Here is a 20,678-nt window from a genome sequence, read left to right on the forward strand (position 1 = left end):
ATACAGTCACTAAGTGAGACTTTAAAGTAGATTTATCCCAAAACTGTAGAGAATACATGCATTACAAAACTGATTTTAATTTATTCATGTAGATAAACATACACTTTACTATGTGTTATTGGGGCATAACCAAGAAAGCAAAGGACAATCAAATTTCTGGAATGCTATAAGATATTTATATTTCATTTAAAAATTAAGATTTAAGTTTTTCTAAAACCAAAATATAAATGAGATTTGATGTAAAGTGAGGAAAACTTTTACCTCAAATTCTTCTTAGTATTTTCCATTAATTTAAGAAAAGCACTTTAAAAGATTACATCTATCATTATAATAAAAAATATTTATTATAAAAATTATCACATTTCTCTGTACATAACCTAGACACAAAAACACAGTTTATACATTAATAATTTAAGTGGGCCTGAACATTCAGTTTCCATTCATTAGGATCCTAAAGCTCTTCCACAGGTTTCACAAATACCAGTATGGACTCTTTCTGTTTTATACAGCTCCATTTACACGTTTGATGTTACTGAGATACCAACATTTCTTATTCTCTAGTGTCTTAAAGACAGTTCCCAGTATTTGGGTTAACTGTTAATCAACTGCTTTAATTCTTTTGATAAACACAAATATTTACATGCAAAAATGTTTAGATTTTTGAAAAGTCAAATATTCTATTGCAAATAGTTGTATACAGTCAATAAATGCATGAGCCAGAGTCCCACAATCAAGAAAGTCACCTCCAGGACTTCTGATGATAAAACCTGAAATCCACAGCAAATTGCCTGAGCCTTCTATGGCCACTACCAGAAGCACCACAACACTAGGCCGTGAGAAAATTAACCACAAATGTTAAATCCAACATATAGATGGTACTGATTATTTTACAAAACAGAAAATGCTAGCTGTTTTTTTTTTAAATATTCCGGTTTCACAGATGAGTTTATTATCTCATAAAAGCCTATTATCTTGCAAGAGTGAAAAAACACTGAAAGAAGCCACCGTTTTGAAAAACACCAATTCATCTTCTTGTCAATAATTTATCTGTGATAATATGGATCATTTCTTGAAATAATTTATGGGGAATATAGCAAGATGCTTGCCTTCTGCTTCCCTCCCTCCTCCTCTTCCATCGTTCTTCTTTCCTTCCTTCTTTCCTTTTGTTTCTTCGTTTCTGCTCTGAGAGGCATGTGCTAGACTGCCCTGTCCACCTGCGCATTCCACCTGAACTCCCCAAAAGCGCTATACGCATTACAGCTTTCCTGCATTAGCTCTCATTCACAACAATTTACAAATGAAAGCATCCATGCATGGCATGAAAATCTCTTACCCGCAGGCTATTTGTTAAAAATACTCCAGGAAGTATTTAAATTCCAATGTTCTGGAACCATTTGTTAATTACACATTTTTATCAGATGTTAATGGCGGAGTATAGAGAACATAGTTAAATAAATGAAAGTATATATCTCTTTAAGCCTAGAAAATAGATGCCTTTGGATTACCACCACTGCGGGGTGGAGAACAGCCCTTCCCACTGAGTTAGATTCTGAATGCCTGATTTCTTTCCCTAATACTGGTTTTTCCAATCTACTTCTGTTTCATTTGTAAGCAAAGAAAAGTGAGGTTTTGCTATCACTTTGGCAATTCTTCTCTCCCTCCAACTGCCAACGTCCAGAATTCAGTGCACATTTTAAATTCAACCAAGACATATGCACCTTGCAATAAGTGCCCACTTCTTATTTGAGGTGTGAACAGGAAAAGCAACATAGTAAAGGCACTGTATTTATCAGAAGGGGCTTTCTTCCGAGTTTTTACATAGACCCAGGCCTTGGCTGCAACTTTGAATAAAGCGTGTTGGCTCATTTGCCCTCGTTCAAAGTAAATGTTATTTTAGTCACTGATTTTTCACCTCTAGAATGTGTATTTATGAAATATATGTTTATATACATTTCTAATCATACAGTATAAAATAAGCCCTCATCCTTTGAGTGGCAGGAAAGTACTGCCATAAATACCAATATCTGATGACATCAATCAATGGTCTGAAGTATCAGTCGGTTGAAACTGCTAGCCTTCATCTTCCCTTCTCACTCCTTCCCCTTTTTGTTGATAAAGAGATGGTAGACAGGCTTATTTCTTCTTCAGGATGTGACACAAACTCAGGTGTTATTCTAAGTTAGGAGAATAAAGAGCTGGCCAGCCCTTACTCCCGTGGTCCTGCTCTGTGCTCGCCTGGGTCACAGAAAGGAGCCCTCTTCCTTCACATCAGTGTTCCGATCAAGGAGTTTTTGTTGCTGCTGTTTGTTTTTGAGGAAACAAGGGTTCACGGGCAGACATTCCTGAAGCAGCGCTGGCACAGACCCACTTTGATCCCTGAAAGTGTCCGCGAGGCCCTCCTCACACGGCCAGTCTTTCCTTTGCCAGGTTCTTTGGTTCCTTGCTTGGGACACACCAGTCTCCAGCCTCGCTGCTCGTCTGATAATGTTTGAAGGCTGATTTGTTAAAGACTGGGAGTTTTTCTATGGACTCAGAAGACAGAGCCTGAAAGAGGGGAAAATCAAGCCAGAGACATTATTCATTGCATACTTCATACCCAAAGTAATTGTTCAAAAGAAACTCAGAGGTAAGCATTCAAACATTCAAATACATTCTTTTAATTAATAATAAAAGCACACCCAGAGTCCATGGTATGGTAGGCACTGTATGAAAGAAAATTGAAAAATAAATATTATCTATACCCTATAGGGGCTGAAACAGTATATATACAATTATAAATTAGGAGGGCAAGAGGAGAAGAGGGTTGCAGAGGATGAGATGGTTAGATAGCATCACTGACACAGTGGATATGAGTGTGAGCAAACTCCGGGAGATAAGTGAAGGACAGGGAAGCCTGGCGTGCTGCAGTCCATGGTGTTGCAAAGAGCCAGACACGACTTAGTGACTGAACAACAAAATAAGTTTGGGAACAGTATTTGTATTCAGTAGTTACACATGCCCCTTATCTGGATATTGCTAACTATAGAGTTGAATAAAAACAGACAAATAGGTTTTCCAGGCAAGACATCTGTATATGTAATAAAGTGAGAGTCCTAACCTGATACTATTGATCTATTAAAGTCTGACACTGTAGATCTATAATACATTAATATTTCTAAATACATTGAAGACATTTTTACTGTTTAAGAAATGAATACGTTAACTATCTCAGGTGTCCTAAGCTGCTGCTGCTAAGTCACTTCAGTCGTGTCCGACTCTGTGCGACCCCATAGACGGCAGCCCACCAGGGTCCCCCGTCCCTGGGATTCTCCAGGCAAGAACACTGGAGTGGGTTGCCATTTCCTTCTCCAATGCATGAAAGTGAAAAGTGGAAATGATGTCGCTCAGTCATGTCAGACTCTTAGGGACCCCATGGACTGCAGCCCACCAGGCTCCTCCATCCATGGGATTTTCCAGGCAAGAGTACTGCAGTGGGCTGCCATTGCCTTCTCCCCAGGTGTCCTAAGACCATGTGGTAAATAATTCCCTTGCGCAAAACAGGAGCCTGGAAGCTTAATGTTTTAGTTGCTAATGACTGTGAATGTATTTTCATTTGAACTAGTTGGCAAATGATTAACCAGAATCAGGACAGTGACCTTAACAAATAAATTGAGGCTTTATCAGAAATGGAAAAAACATGTACTGAGTTTTAAAGTTTAAACAGGAAGTGCCAGGCACCCCCTTGACAGCTTCTTAGCAGTCAGCTTTCCTCCCCCTGGATTTCTAATAAGATCAGCTTAAGGTCTTGTCTTCTAGGCTGAAACATTATTAGCATATATGCATTTCCCACAAGCCTAAGTAAAACAGAACTACAGCTATTCTCTCAGATGTTAAGCTGCCTTGAAAAATTCACATGAGCATCTCCTCACTCAGAAACTACTGCGCTTCTTGGGAAACCATTTTGCTTCACTGAGGCAGGTAGGGTCGCCTCACTTGCTTTTTGGCACATTCCCATACTAAATATTAATCAGTATGTTTACACATACCAAACAGAAAATGTAATGGCTTGTGGTCAATATTTGTGCTAACTCAGTTTGGGGTATTCACCAAGGATCGTAGAACTGAGAAGCAATCTTTTCAGAAATATGATTTTTTTAAATTGGATTTAAAGGATACCTTTAAGTAGATGATAGCATCAGTTCCGTATCCTGGTAAAGAGTAGAGATTTAGATCTCCTTGAAAGTACTTGGCATAGAGACGAGAAATCGGCAAGCCATAACCAAATCCAGCCTGGAAGGGAAAGATCAGTTACTTAAAAAGAAGTGAACACAATCATAGAAATACAAAATATACTCCCTGATACTGATGTCCTAGAACTTAGACACATATCTTCTGCTTCCAATCAGAAACCCCTTGGATAACTGTTTCTTAGTTGGCTTTATCATTCCTTCTCATATCCCCCATGCCCAGTTTAACTAAATTGATTAACTTGCCTAAATACATCCTTGTAATCCTTGCTCTACATTTAGAACTAGGTGGCTCGGATGAACTTAGTCATTTAATTGGTCTTACCAGCGGAGCATTCCGGGAACTATCCATCACAGGCGTTGGTGCAGTGGAGTACGTGTAACTAAAGAGACGGTCAATGACCCTCAGGGGAACACCACCTCCTCTGTCTGAAATCTTAAACAAACAAGGCATCAGAGTTATATGCTAAAAACAATGTGTATTTGTCTATACAAAAATGTCTTGTCTTCACCTGGTGTACATGACTTTGATCTGTAGCTCAAAGCAGAGAGCTTTATTATTATTGACTCCTTTTTTAAAATTCTCTCAAGAAGGACTCAAAAGAAAAAAACAGAATAGTTACCTTAATTGTAAGATCTTCTTTCCCCAAGACAACAATCACCTCAATTGGTGTCAAGGAAGGCCAGTTTTCCTGGTGTTCAACTGTGGCCCTCATTGCATTCTGAAGAAAACAAAACCACAAGGAATTCAATGGCAGAAGGATGAGGGACAATAAATAATTGTGTTTATGTTTACAATGAAAGCACAGAGGGTAATTCAAAGTTCTTATTTTACTTTTTTAAGTTAGGAGTAAAATAGCTCTGTGAATAGCCATTTATGAATGTGTGATGCAGGATGTATAATGAAAAATGTTCATTTATCATGTAATATAGCTCTTGGGAGTAATGTCTAATGGAAAAACAAGTCTGCTAGCTGTCAAGTTCTTATTTGTAAGCTTAATTTAAATGTAGAAATTGGTTTTTATAGTCCATTTCCTGGCTGTCTCTTTTCTGACTTTCCATTACATTTTACATCTCAGCACCAAAGACTATTACATAACAAATAAACAGTGAATCATTGAACCAATTTATTGGCTTTTATAAAATTTGATGGGAAAATGCTGTTACTATTTAAAAGGATAGTAAATAATTCTAAATTAAATTTCAATTTGCATTTGATTATCATCTTAACTTTTACCAATGATGGCAAAATAACTGTTATGAGTTGGACCATTCAATTTAAAAGTAAATCAAATCAACAAAAAAAGTGTCTTTGTCCTTTAACTGAAAGAAACCCAAATACGTTTTCGGACAGCTAGATGAATTTCATACAAAGTTTGGTTTATTTTACCCATTTTTTTCCTACCCTTCTGTTAAGTTATCTGCTTTCTGGTTTCTATATAACAATGTTAAGTTCTAATCATTAGCTGAAGTGAAATAAAATAGATCAGATGTTTGTAGTATAATCAATACCTCATTGCACTAGTATTAGAATAAGTTAGGAAATAGTGGGTTCTCTGAGTTATATCAAAGGCAGATTTCACTTTTTTTTTTTTTTAAGGCTTCCTCCTCTCCAGGCCAGGGAACTCAGGAACCATCACAAAGCTTCAATTGCTTTTCTATCTTTTGGTGTAAGGATAGAGTTTTAGTGTGGGCTTAGAACCTGGGACAGAATTTGATCCTTAGTGCCTGACTGTCACAGACCTGTAACCACCACATCCTCTAAGAGCTTGTTAGAAATGCAAGTTCTCAGGTCCAGGGTATCTGAATCTCTGAGACAGGCAGAGGAATCCATGTTTAACAAGGCCTCTGGTGACTGGTAATGCACACAAAAGTCTGAGAAACACTATCCTACTGTCCGGGCTTCCCAGGTGGCCCAGCGGTAAAGAACCTGCCTGCCAATGCAGGAGATGCCAGAGACGCAGGTTCAATCCTTGCACTGGGAAGATCCCTTGGAGGAGGGCATGGGAACCCACTCCAGTATTCTGGCCTGGAGAATTCCATGGACAGAGGAGCCTGGTGGGCTACAGCCCATAAAGTCACAAAGAGTCGGACACGACTGAAGTGACTTAGCACACACGCCCCGTACTGTCTTGCTATGAAAAGTGTGGACCATGGACCAGCAGCATCCGTGACCAGGACTGTCAGCTTATTAGAAATTCGGAATCTCAGGCCCAATCCCAGACCCACAGAATCTGAATTTAAAAAAAGATCCCAGGTGATGCAGATTCACATCAAAGTAGGTCACTGAAGGAGCTGACTGTCCTCCGAGTATATTCTAGTCATAGACAGGGGCCCTGCCACCTCCAGTAATCCTGGACCTAAACTTCTGGATTTGGAGTTGGACTGACCATGGGCGTGGAGATAAACAGGCCTCAGTCACTGAAGCATTCACCCTATGACCTTCCTTAATGAATGCATGAATAACTAGTGCTTTGTTGGACACCTGAAAATATAATGGGAACAGGAGCAGTGTGACATACTGGGTTATATTGTACATTCTCAAATACATGTTGATGCTGTGAGGAACTGCATGTACCCTTTCAAACATTAACTGTAGCTTCTTTCTGTTAGAACACAGAAGCATGCTTGGGAGAAGAGAGTGAGGCTCCTGTTTAGTAGAGGATGATAAATGAAATAAAAATGTAACCAGTGAACTTTAAAAAAAAATGCAATTATTGTGAAGTGTCTTACCTTGAATAATTCAAAGAGCATATGATGAAGGTGAGATGGAACATACACAATATGAATTGGTTGGCCTGGAAATTTTACTAGAAAAAAATTAAGCTCATTTAGAATTGGGAAACAAATGTTTCATTAAAATATATTTTCATATCTATTTGATTAATATTTTAGATTTGAACAGAATTGGGATACTCCCCATCCTCCTCTAAAATCCTACCATAGAACCTTCCCTTTCAAACAGTAAACACAGCTGGCTTATTTTCAAAATGCTATTACAATTGCTTTTTAGTGCTCTATGATTTAATTTTTGCATTTCTGTACAAATACATAAAGCCAGATAAATGAGGGCGCTCTAAATTAGATTACGTGGATTGGTTATTTCTACTTTCAAAACTTTTGTGTTGAACACTTGCAGAGTTAAAATTATATGCATTTTAAGAAATAAGAAAAATAAATGTAAAAGTCTACAATAACATCAAAATTGATGCTAGCTAGCTATAATTTTCATATTTTTAATGCATGGGAAAATAACACATCTGATTATTCTTGACTTTTGTGAATTAAACATAAAATCCCATAGGCTCAATATGCTTAAATTTCACCAAGAGGCTACAGAAAACAGAAACAAAAAGCTCATAATACTCTGCAAAGAAAAATAAAAGTATTATTCTTCAGTGTTTCAGGCCTTGGCAGAGTTTGAAAACAAGGTCTGGCACAATTTCCTCTTTATTTTAGCAAATAGTTAAAGCAGTTTATCTGCAAGTATTATGCAACATTTCTGTTAATGCTGAGAAATATTTTTCAGTCCACTCCTACTTTTAGTTTAGCCATCAATTCCATTTCCCTTTCCCAAATCCAGGAGCTATGGTACTTTTAATTTGAACAACTTGATTTAAATTCTCTCCACCAACAAATATTATTCCTGTATAATGATTACTTGAAAAAAAAGTTTACTTTGAGTGGCAAGGAGAAGGTTATTTGAATTTAAGTGTACGGTCTTGCTTTGAGAAGCAACTATGGGATAAGATAAAAATAGTGCATTGCACTCATCCTGTAATTACTTCAGGCAGTGTGGGAAGCCCTTCTAAAGTATGTTCTGCTTCCAAAACCATGGTGTCTACTTACATGAAAAAAATTTTTTTTTTAATTTTTGGTAAAAACATTTAACATGAGATATACCTTAAATATTTAACTATGCAATGCAGTGTTGTTAACTGTAATGGTGGTGCTATAGAGCAGATCTCTAGAACTTATTCATCTTGCATAACTGAAACTTTATACACATGGAATAGCAGCTCCCCATTTCCCCTCTTCAGCTTCTGGCAACCACCATTCAACTCTCCACTTGTAAGAGCTTGACTATTTTTGATATCTTATGTAAGTGCAGGCACACAGTATTTGTCCTTCTATGACTGGCTTCTTTCTTATAGTACAGTTTAAAGTAGTTTTGTTTTCAGGTCTGATAAGTAACCTCCTTAGGAATATATCTCCACTACCAAGTGGTTCCTCCGACTCTGCCTGCCTTATCACCACATTCTGAAGCTAGCAATCTTTCTTTGATCTAAGATACTGGAACTTAGCTGCTTCCCTAAATCCTACATTATCTGTTCAAACCATTCTTCTTTATGAATTGTCTTTAGCAACTGAATATACTCAATTGGAACTTTCCAGTTGAGATAAGAGAGCCTTGGCTTCAAAAAAAAAAAAACAAAACAAAAGTGTAAAAATTCTAGGCAAGTTCAGAAGGGAAAAAAGGAACACAGAAATTGCTTTGTATTTACAGGAAGAAATCATACTGGGAGAACACTGAATTTTCTACAGATTAAAATATATCTAATTTATAACTTACCATTCACTTGTGTTAGCTTTAATTCTGGAGATGTTAAATAATACTGATCACAAAGCATCTTGGAACACTCGAAGGCATCTAGAATGGAAGTGTGTTTTTCATAATGATTAAATGAATTTATGCCAAGTAAAATTTTCAACTGATCATCAGTGTATACACTACCTTTAGTCTAAAATATTCATTAGAGTTGAGGTCTATGTATATTAAAAATACCTTTTTAATATTTTATTGAAAAAATGAAGACAATGTTTAAGTTATAGCTATTGCTATAGGAATATGTGCACATCAAAGATCAAATACAATATATGAGAATATGGCACATTAGCTATTGATGTTTGGATTTTTTATAATGAATATTTAAACACCCGACTCTCAAAAGTAAAGGACCTTCATTACAGAATTTATAAAAACATAAAAGGAACACTATGAATTTGAATTCATTCAGAGAGTCACCTCAACTGACTAGATGTATCAGTCAGATAGTGTACGTTTTCAGTAAGGGAGATGCAGAAACCTACAAATTACCTTGGACCACTGCTGCCACATCACAGTTTGGATCAATGCTTCCAATGAGGCTTGGGTTTCCTGTCTGTAAGTCACTAAATATAAGGACTGTTGAAAAATAAAAACGAGGAATATCATTATAAAAATCAGGATAACACTGATTAGAACTACCACTGAGAGAGAATGTGACCCGCCAAGTAGTGAAGTATCTAGTTAGAGGACAGCGTATATTCTCCACCCATCTCTATGTTTATCACGACTATCGTGATGAACTAACTCACTGTGCTGGTTCATCAGCATCCGGGTAGAAATACGATTCATGTAAAATCGATCCAAGAAATACTGAAGGTTTTGATTGGTGACTGGGTCAGCTGTACAGGCATCTTTATATTCTAGGATTCCTTGTGCCATTGTAGGAATTACGTCATGGTGTCTATTCCGAACTTTGATGAGAGTATCTACAAAACTAAGCCAAAATACGTTTATGGTTAATAGAGGTTCAAGTAAGTTTCATTAAATTATATTTCTTAGATTACTTCAAACAAGGTTAAAGCTTTTTTTCAAGTACCCATCTAAACAAATCAAATGATAAAATGTTTGGATGAAGCTTTATTTAGATTCTCACTACAGATTCTTTGACTACAGTAGAGGAGATAGTTTCATAAATAGATTTATTTTGCTTTTAGCTTGCATGTGAAAATACCAGCTCTGTGACTGGTGTTTTCATTCTAGTTGTTCACTAAGGATCCTCTTTTAAAAAATAATAATTAAAAAATAAGTCATATTGGAGATGGCTCTAAAATGCCATTGTGAAAGAAACTTCAAATTTCTTGTCAGATTTAGAAAAGAATCTTATAGCTAGAAACTGTCAGTTACTCTGAAAGAAAATGTTTACTCTCCAATGACAGTGTCATGCATTAGTATTATGTGATAGGAAGTCCTTCTACAAATCTGGTCATCATACTAAAGTTATAATAAAAATAGATTTCCTTTTCCAAAAAATCCTCTACATGTTTCATTCTCATAATCATGTTCAATGCCATTATTCTCCATTACTTTTAAAAACCAACAAGACAAAACTTGTCATTTGTAAGGGGATAGTTATTTACTACTCAGGACAATAGTATAAATTATCCGTTAAGTTAGTTCTAAAAAATAATATGATGTTTATAGTCAAAGTTTGAGACACTTGTCCTAATGCATAACACTTACTCTGATAACGCCTTCTGGTCCTCTGGGCTTTTCTCATGGAATTCCACCAATTCCATCAGGCTCTGCATATACCTACAAAGCAATAGGTGTGCTTTAAGTTTTAAAATTGAGTAGTCAGTTACAGATGGCTGAAAATAGACTGCCTTTTTTAAAAGATTTGAAAAGAGAAAGTATAATTAAAACAAAAACTTTCTTCTAAGACATTTGGAAAACATTATGTCTTAGAAAAAAGAAAAAAATTTAACCCTCAACTTAATAACTTAAAATTTTAACTATCCTAGATCACTAGTCAGTTTTCTGTTTTGTTTGTCAAAAGTCTTTATTTTTGTAGCAAAATCATTTAGAAACTTTTACAGAAAGGCTTCATGCTTTTTTCCTACTGCATTCATAGGAGAGTAGAAGTCTTGAAAGTAGCAGTAAATACTAGTCTGTGTTTCAGATTGCAACTGCTTAATGACTATATAATACATATATTCCTTAAATCAGTAAACAAAGAGCTGTGCAGAAGGTGGGTTAGGGTGAAGGTCTGGTATTTATCTGCCTCAGTGTATAACCTGGCTCTGTTCTCTGAAAATCTGCTGCTTTGGGTTATCTACTCTCCCTAACTCAGTATTTATTTTCAAAAAGAAATCATAATTGAACTGAGTGCTGGCTATGGGCCAGATACTCAGTGTCTTTTAAATGGATTACCTCATTTAATTACACCCAAATATCCCTTTGAGGCATCAGCTTTATCAGCTTTATTCTCCTCCAAAATAGACGGGGGGCGGGGGCGGGGGGGAGGCGGGGGGGTGCGTGGGGGGGAGCGGATTGAGGCCTAGAGATAAGATACTAACCAAGGATTTTTACAACTAAGAAGGGACAGAACCGGGATTTGAATCCAGAGGCTGCTTCATTAATTGGTTCGTAAGCAACAAAGATTAGTGAGTGAGTGAGTGGAAGTCACTCAGTCATGTCCGACTCTTTGTGACCCCATGGACTGTACAGCCCATGGAATTCTTCAGGCCATAATAGTGGAGTGGGTAGCCTTTCCTTTCTCCAGGGGATCTTCCCAACCCAGGGATCGAACCCAGGTCTCCCGCATTGCAGGCAGATTCTTTACCAGCTGAACCACCAGGGAAGCCCAAGAATACTGGAGTGGATAGCCTTTCCCTTCTCCAGTGGATCTACCTGACCAAGGAATTGAACCGGGGTCTCCTGCATTGCAGGTGGATTCTTTACCAACTGAGCTATGAGGGAAGCCCCCATCTTTGATGTCTTTTTTTTAAATTTAGAATACTCCCAAATTTTTAATTCTAGCCAGACTCTCCACTTAGTTTCTGAATGGTATAGCCAAATGCCAGCAAGACATTTTAGGCCCTCTCTAAATAGTAGTCATTCGGTATCTATTTCTAGGATAGGATTCTTTTTGCAATATCAAACTCTTTTATGATTTAAAACACAAATATGGTAACTATTGATTATTTTTCATATTTTCTTCTAGAGGTAAAAATTATATTGTGAAAATATCTACTTTTTCAGGTTTATAGCTTTATAACTGCCCTTAGGATAACTTATCCTAGATTAACAGAAAATTCTTTACATCTTGCTAAGTACTTAAGGTTCAGACCACCTGTTTTCCAATTAAGATTTTAATACATTGTAAGAATTCATACTCAAATACCTGTTTTAAAACTAGAGACTGTTTCAGAATGCTTCACCACTTACCAGCTCTTAACTAACTGCACTGAAGAGGTATTTACTAGTCGGTCAGGGAGTATATAAATTTCCTTCAGGATATTGGCTAGCCTTACAGGCAACTCTTGTCGCAAGAATGCAAAAGAGGTTCTTTCACATGCGTTTTCTGAACCTGCAATAAACAACATTTATTTTTTTCAAAAACATGTACCTAAATTGTATATTTGAGTAGCATTAACTATCCAGTTTTGAACACACACATACATATTACAAAATTTTATTTCACCCTCAGTAGTAAGCATCTACTTCTAGTTCATTAGTAAGCATCTTCTTCTTCATCGTCTTTTTCTTTCTTTTAGAAAAAGTGACCAGATATGAGAATTACTGTTTTCTCTCTTTGGTGAGGATTCACTTCCAAGAAGTCATAATACCCCAAGGCTCTTAGCATTTCTAAAAGAGTGCAGGATTCAATCCAGCCACGAGGTTGAGAAGACAACATCATTCAGAGTTCTAGGTAGGAAGCTGGAGTTAGGAGACAGGGGTGGGGAGGAGGATGTCCTGATGTTTACAGACTAGCGATAAATAATAATTATATTTAAACCCTTGAAATTTTCTTTATAAGATTTTTCTGCCGAAAGTTTGCAAATATTTTCAGCAGTAATGCAAATATAGAGAAAACGGTAAAGGTAAAGAAACAAAGAAATTTGTTAGAATTACAGAGAGATGAACCCTGTGGAGGGTGGCTAGAGGTTAAAATAGCAATTAATTCAAGCCTACTTGATAATACAAGCAATCTTCTCCAAGAAGTAATATGCGATGAAGGAGGGGAAAACGTCTCCTCTTTAGGAAAAAAGGGAAGTTTCGCTATTGTTAAATGATGACTGGAGGCAAAAGGTCTTTTGACTGAAAGCTTAGGGCAGAATGAGGAGGGTGAGCTCAGGCTATCCGGCAGGCATCAGCGGGGCTCCAAGTGGCCTTGACCTGCAGGCAGAGACTGTCAGAAAGGAGGCAGATCTGAGAAAGACAAAGTGTGCTGGCGTCGAGTTTCCAGGGTTCCGCAGGAAAGCGGACCCGGGTGGTTTTAAGTTAACGAGTCCTCCCTATACCGGGTCTGAAAGCTGAGGCAGCTCCCCGGACCCTCCCGGGCCCCACGTCCCCGCTCACCGAAGTCCAGCAGCTGCTTCATGGACAGCGGGGACGGGCTGTAGCGCGAGAAATGCTCGACCTCGCGGGGGATCAGGGTGCCGGCGCTGCGCATCACGAAGCGTGCCGCCTTCATCTTGATGCACCGTTCCGGGCCGGAGCTGGGGCTGGTTTGTGGGGTGAAGGCTGACCTGGGGCCGCAGAAGGGGCGGGACGCGTCCGGGCAGGGAGAGCAGGTGGGCCAGCGGCCTCGTGCGCCCCGGCCTGCGCTGAGGTTCCGGGGATGGGGGGCTTCGCGGTTGAGGAGTCGGCCGGTGAGTCTGCGGAGCCGTAGGTGGCTTGAGACTCAAGTTCGTGTCCTGTCACCTCCCGTCGCCTCCCGAGGTTTTATTTGTTTCCCTGCACGTCCCCCCACTCCCCCCCACCCCGCACCCCGCCCCAGCTCGAGGGGAGGAGTCACTGGGACTTGGAGAGCTTCCTGAACTTGGGGCTGCGCCAGTCGGCTCAGATAAAGAACTTTGGGTCCCGCCTCCAGGTCGCGGGGGACTGGCCCCAGAGGCTGCCAGGGGTAAGGGGATACCAGGAAGCCCAAGCGGACGTCAGGTGGTACGAGGGCTCGAGCTCAGACCCTTGGGACAGGACCCCGGAGAGCGTGGGCTGCGGGCCAGCCCAGACCCGTCCTTGTTTACCAGAGACGGCCGTCTCAATGTCACGCATTCCTGGCCAGAAACTATTTCCAAGAACCTGCGTTCGGAGACATCATTGGTCCTCGCTCAGAGCGGGGCTTTTACAGTAGCTAATCAGCTTTGTCCAAGAGTATGGGCTGCTCTGCTATTGGACAGCGAAGAGAATCAGCAGCCTGGAGTTCTTCCGGCGTTTTCTCCATCCCCGAATGGCACAGGTCGGGAACTGAAAGTTCCTTTTGCTGGAACTTGAACAGACCAAAGAACGGGTTATTTTCCCTCGTGGCGATAAAAAAAGCCCTCAGTCTGTTTCCTTCCCGTAATACATTCCCTCCATTAGGCTTAACTCTTTTAATTAAAAACAAGATTCAAAAGGGATTAGCTTGTCAATTTGACTCACTTTTCCCCCTTTCCATCAGAGACTTTGCCACTCTGTCCTTCTGTATGAAATGTCCTTTATCCAAATCTCTGCCTAAGACGTTTTTTATACCAGTAAATGTCCAGCACAACCTATGTGCCACGAGGTATCTTCCCTGATTTCTTCTCCTCACTCCTTCCAAATATGGCTTTTCTCACTTATGACATTATATTGTAGCTATTTGTGTTCTTATATTTTTCCCTTTCTGAACCCTCTGCCTTGCAAGAGATCAGGTTTGGGACCATGTCTGATGACTCTTTCTGAGTTCTACTTTGCTTTGTTGCTGCTCAAGCTCAGTTATGGAAACATGGAGAAAGTTCCAAATTGCATCTGCACTTGGAGATAACTTTTGATACCACTGTGATTTATGTCTTTGCATCCTGAATCCTTTTTTTACATAATTGCATAGCTCTATGAAACAACAACAGCAACAAAAATGGTCAAGAAGTCAAAAGACTAAATAAAACTTCTCTGATGAAGCAAGTAAATTTAAGGTAAAAAAAAATCCCTTATTTTTACTTTAATACATCCTAAGAGTGGAAGTAAAAGAAAAGCACACCTTTACTTTTCTCACCCTGTGTGTGGGATCTGGAATAGGCAAAGTATTTCAAAGAATTCTACTCTTTAATCTGCAGAGGAAAAGCAACGGAAATGATGGTGTTCATTACAAGCAGGTTTAATTTAGGAGAGCCCCATTGAGCACTTGACCTGACTTACCCTGCAGGACTCCCATACGTGTGGTGGGGTGATTAAAGATCAGGTGAAGTCATATGGTGTTCACAGAGATGGCTAAGGGCTAAATGTGACCTGAGGTCATCACACTTTTGTGTGCGTGTTATCCCATCCAATAGTATTTACCAGGTTGTTCTCACAGTACATTACATTCTTCTGTGTCATTTCTCTATGACAGGAACAGTTGTTTATTGACAACATCCATGGTAACTAGGCTGGAGTAGACAGGTCAAGTTGTGTACCCAGTTGGATAAGATGCCATGTATTACCATGATTAGAATGTGACCTGGAAAGAGAGCGGCATTTATATTCTCAGGCTGAACTCAGAACTTGGAGGTAATCCAGTTGCTATAACAGTAAAGGAAAGGGAATTATTGAGGAGCAGTGGGTATGGGCAGATCTGCTCATTCATTGAGTAAAGGTAAACCATCAGAGGGCTATCAGGGGATTTGGTGTTCATGGAAAGGGGGGAGGACCAAAGCTTCCCCCTTGTACCCTGTGCTGAACACATCCTCCCTGCTTGAGGCAACTGATTCCTGCAATTTTCGGGAGCACACTTATTTTCAGGGGCATCAGATGATTTCTTTCTAGCCTAGCAAAATCTAATAACACAGGACCTGTGATGGAGCTTCAAGAATGCAACTCACACTTTTGCCAAAGGGCTGGGCATATCCAATTTAAAGAATGCATCAAGACTCTAAAGAGAAGCCCATTCAACTTTTCTACCTCTAGGAGCATAGTCCAAAGAAGTGATTAAAAATATACATAACAGGAATTTTAGAAACCATCATGGAAAGATGAACAGATTTGACTACAGAAAATCGCAAGTTAAAAAAATGAGCAGCATACTTGGAGAAAGTATTTTCAGAGTGTGTAACAAACAAATGATTGTTTAAGAAATGGCTACATCAACACAGAACAATATAGACATGCTCTGTTCCCTCATGGAGATTATAGATTTGTGGGGGGTGAGAAGGGAATATTGGTGAAGAGATTGAGGAAAGCCAGGCCTAAATCACTGAGACATCTTATAATTTGGTACTTTTAGAGACTACTATGTATCAGGAGCTAGACTGGGGATGCATTGGTGGGTGCAAAAACATTTTCTCCTGACTAACAGAGGGCGATGGAAAACAATAGTTGATTTTTTAAAATTATGGGATTTTTAAAAATTTAATCATCGGAGCAAGAAAAAAATACAATTAATGCATTATCAAATAGTTCATAATAGAGATTTGATCAGTGTGTCTCTTCGGTGGTAATAGTAATGGTGGTAATGCTGACATCTCCAAACCCAGGTGATGTTTGGAGGAAGAACTGTGTTGGAGATTAGTGAATGCTGTCTCTGAGGACTGGATTTCGGGGTAACCTTAGAAGGATGAGGAAGATTTGGGCAAATTATTGGTAGATGATGTGGAAGGATGTCTAGGCCTAGAAGAAGGACGGGTGTACAAGCTAGGCATATAGCAGAGAAATAATGACTAGTTACCAAAGTGGGGAGGGAATGGAAGATTAGGTTACATCATGAAAGCCTTAAATGTTGGTATGAGGACTTTGCTATTCCTGGAGTAGGCATCATGAAACTGTTAAGGCCTCTTAGGCAGCAAGCAGTGTGCTCCCCACTCAAATTTGTTAGCAGCTAAACAATTCAATGTAACTAAAGTTCACTGAACACCCATTATGTACCAGGCACTGTGATAGGTGCTGGGCAACATAAAGATGAAAAGGGTAGAGTTCCTTTCTTCAAGGTTTAGAGAATGACATATAAATAGTCTAAAGAAAAATAGTGTGATGTATATAAAGTATGTGCTGGAGTGGAGGGAAGTGCAAGTAGTCAGCAGAGACTTTCTGGAGGAAGTAGCACATTTGAGTTACGAAGGTAGAACAGAAGTTCATGGGTAGACAAAGAGGAAAAGTGTTGGAGCAATGTGGGGAGAAAATGAGAAGAGTAATTTCATTGGCAAAATCTCTAGGCTTTGTCAAATCTGAGAAGGAAGAATATAAAAAACAGTTCTCTGAACTTCTAACCCTGTGCTACTGGGAGGGATGATTCAACAACAGAAGAAAGAAGTGAAAAGGGTCAGGAAGAAAGGACAGGGTGATTGAGGAGAAGGGAACACAAATGGTGAGTTTGGGAACACCTTGAGTTCAGGAGAAGTTACTGGGGAAACAGTCACAGTTATAATTACTGGTGAAGGGAAGAAATAGCAAAGGCTATTGAGCCATTGCTGAGAAGTGACAATGAATGAATGAGAGTCTCTCCCTACTTTCTTTATGCAAGGCTCCCCTCAACAATCGCCTACAGCTATGTCTCACTTTTTTTCCATGCACATTACTTCCTTTGGAGTAGTCCTTGGTTTCATTCGCAGCCTCCCTTCACTTACCAAAGTCAGAACCCTCCCTTCACTAAAGCAGCACCAAAGCAAAAGAATTATTTTCCTTCTTTTTCAGCGGGAGCTCCAATGTTATCATAAAAAAAGCAAATGAATCCTGAAGGTAGCACATCTTGACTTTCCTTGGGGAAGCAAGAAGAATTTTTGCCTCAGGTCCAAATATAGGCTTAGAGTTAATTTCCTCTCCCCACCAGAAAATTTTCAACTGTGTTAAATGTTTGCATTTACAAAACAATAGGAGAAGGTAAGCAAAGGAAATTTAAAAATTAAAGAAAAAAGTAATAGACATATGGAAACATTCTGAGACTAATGATTGAGTAGGAAAATAAGAAGTAATAAGATAATGATACATCATTGTTCTACCATCAGATTGGAAAATAACGAAAAAGTCTGATAACATCTGATGTTGGCAAGTCCGGGGGAAATGAGCTGCACTACTATGTTATTTGTGGAAATATAAAATGGGTAACATTTTCTGGAAGGCAATTGGCAGAATCTATAAAATTTTAAGGATAATTACCTCATGTTTCAGCCATTCCACTTCTAGAAACTTAACCTACAGTTTTACCAGCAGAGAGCATGAAGATTTATGTATGAGACTGCTCATGGAGTACTACCTGTAAGAACAAAATGTTGAAGACAAAAGAACTTGTCTACTCATGGGGGAATGAAAAAATAAATGACACCCGTGCACTAAAATCCTAAAAGATGATGCTGTTAACGTGCTGCACTCAATATGCCAGCAAATTTGGAAAACTCAACAGTGGCCACAGGACTGGAAAAGGTCAGTTTTCGTTCCAATCCCAAAGAAAGGCAACGCCAAAGAATGTTCAGACTACTGCACAATTGCACTCATCTCACATGCTAGCAAAGTAATGCTCAAAATTCTCCAAGTAGGGCTTCAACAGTATGTGAACCATGAACTTCCAGATGTTCAAGCTGGATTTAGAAAAGGCAGAGAAACCACAGATCAAATTGCCAACATCCGCTGGATCATTGAAAAAGCAAGAGAGTTCCAGAAAAACATTTACTTCCACTTTATTGACTATGCCAAAGCCTTTCACTGTGTGGATCACAACAACTGTGGGAAATTCTTAAAGAGATGGGAATACCAGACCACCTTACCTGCCTCCTGAGAAATCTGTATGCAGATCAAGAAGCAACTATGTCAGTAAGAACTGGACATGGAACAATGAACTGGTTCCAAATTGGGAAAGGAGTGTGTACATTTAGGCTGTATATTGTCACCCTGCTTATTTAACTTATATGCATCATGTGAAATGACATGCTGGATGAAGCACAAACTGGAATCAAGATTGCCAGGAGAAATATCAGTAACCTCAGATACACAGATGACATCATCCTTATGGCAGAAAGCAAAGAGGAACTAAGGAGCCTCTAGATGAAAGAGGAGAGTGAAAAAGCTGGCTTAAAACTCAACCTTCAAAAAATGAAGATCATGGCATCCAGTTCGATCACTTCATGGCAAATAAATGGGGAAACAATGGAAACAGTGAGAGGCTATTTCTGGGGGCTCCAAAATCACTGCAGATGGTGACTGCAGCCATGATATTAAAAGACCATTGTTCCTTGGAAGAAAAGTTATGACAAATCTAGACAGCACTTTAAAAAGCAGAGACATTACTTTTCTGACAAAGGTCCTTCTAGTCAAAGCTATGGTTTTTCCAGTAGTTATGTATGGATGTGAGAATTTTACTACAGAGAAAGTTGAGCACTGAAGAATTGATGCTTTTGAACTGTGGTGTTGGAGAAGAGTCTTGAGAGTCTCTTAGACTGCAAGGAGATCAAACCAGTCCATCCTAAAGGAGATCAGTCCTGGGTGTTCATTGGAAGGACTGATGTTGAAGCTGAAACTCCAGTACTTTGGCCACCTGGTGTGACGAACTGACTCATTGAAAAAGACCCTGATGCTGGGAAAGATTAAAGGCAGGAGGAGAAGGGGGCATCAGAGGATGAGATGGTTGGATGGTACCACCGACTCAGTGGACATGAGTTTGAGCAAGCTCTGGGAATTGGTGATGGACAGGGAAGCCTGACGTACTGCAGTCCGTGGGGTCCAAAGAGTTGGACATGACTGAGCGATTGAACTGAGGCACTAAAATACTATCTGTTAGTTGCAGCGTGTGCAGTTAGCCGACAGCAAGGCTGCAGCCCCTTTGGGATCCACACAGTGTTGGAACCTCTGCCTAGCTTTTCGCGCGTAGACCCCTGTGATGGGTAAGCACCTAGGCTGGCCATTACCGCTCACTGTGCCTGTGTGCATGCTAAGTCGCTTCAGTTGTGTCCGACTCTTTGAGACCGATTTGAGTCCAACTCCTGTGGACCATAGCCCGCCAGGCTCCTCTGTCCATGGGGATTCTCCAGGCAAGAATACCGGAGTGGGTTGCTATGCCCTCCTCCAGGGGATCTTCCCAACCCAGGGTTAGAACTCACATCTCTTACATCTTCCTGTGTTGGCAGGTAGGTTCTTTGCCACTGGTACCACCTGAGATGCACTCTCCTCAGTGTGGGAGTCTGCTAGTGGGAATTCTCTGCTCTGAGGCCTTCTCCCTGTTGGTTGAAGTTCTGTCAAATTTGTGTTGTGTTCTGAGTCTGTCCCTGCTCAGTTCTGCTTCCCATGTCTCCACAACTACTGATCCACAGTCTGAAAGTTTTCTCTGCTCACGTCTGCTTCCCCCTTGTTAGCTTCCCACAGGCCACCCCGCCAGCAGCCCAGCTTGGGGCTCTGGAGCAAACATTTCCCATTAGAAGAGGCCTATACTGGGCAGAGATAGAAATTGGTACCCTGGTCCCTGAGGGTATAACTGGAATTTACATACTTGGCAACTGGCATTTGGAATAATTTCACAGTAAGTCCTTGGCCTATAGGTTTAGCCCTGTCAAAGTGGGGAAAGCCAAGTATAAGCTTCTGAAACATTTACAGAACACTGTGATACTCTGGTGAAAATGACGGAGATTACTTCCATTCTTGTATCTCGAAGGTGGTGGTTCCATGTATTTCTACTGAATTCATCTGTAAAAACAGATGGCTCTTTGAGAATGATTGTGGACCGCTATAGTCCAAAGGAGCAGTAGCACTGATAGAAACTGCTGCCT

The 20,678-nt window shown here is 39.7% G+C and overlaps 1 protein-coding gene across 1 annotated transcript; it reads right to left on the reverse strand.

Annotated features, from left to right (window-relative positions):
- Window positions 1-320: 320 nt before the first annotated feature.
- PDK4 (pyruvate dehydrogenase kinase 4) lies at window positions 321-14,020 on the reverse strand. The gene is made up of 11 exons (XM_043462650.1): window positions 13,357-14,020; window positions 12,223-12,364; window positions 10,516-10,587; window positions 9,585-9,769; window positions 9,325-9,411; window positions 8,800-8,877; window positions 6,960-7,036; window positions 4,850-4,948; window positions 4,552-4,662; window positions 4,156-4,269; window positions 321-2,544 (listed from the first exon to the last, which is right to left on the reverse strand). Exons 1-11 carry the CDS (start codon window positions 13,469-13,471, stop codon window positions 2,401-2,403), a joined length of 1,224 nt encoding a protein of 407 aa, XP_043318585.1. The 5' UTR covers window positions 13,472-14,020; the 3' UTR covers window positions 321-2,400.
- Window positions 14,021-20,678: the final 6,658 nt, after the last annotated feature.

Source organism: Cervus canadensis, chromosome 3 (assembly GCF_019320065.1).
Source record: "Cervus canadensis isolate Bull #8, Minnesota chromosome 3, ASM1932006v1, whole genome shotgun sequence".
Taxonomy (NCBI): Eukaryota; Metazoa; Chordata; class Mammalia; order Artiodactyla; family Cervidae; genus Cervus; species Cervus canadensis.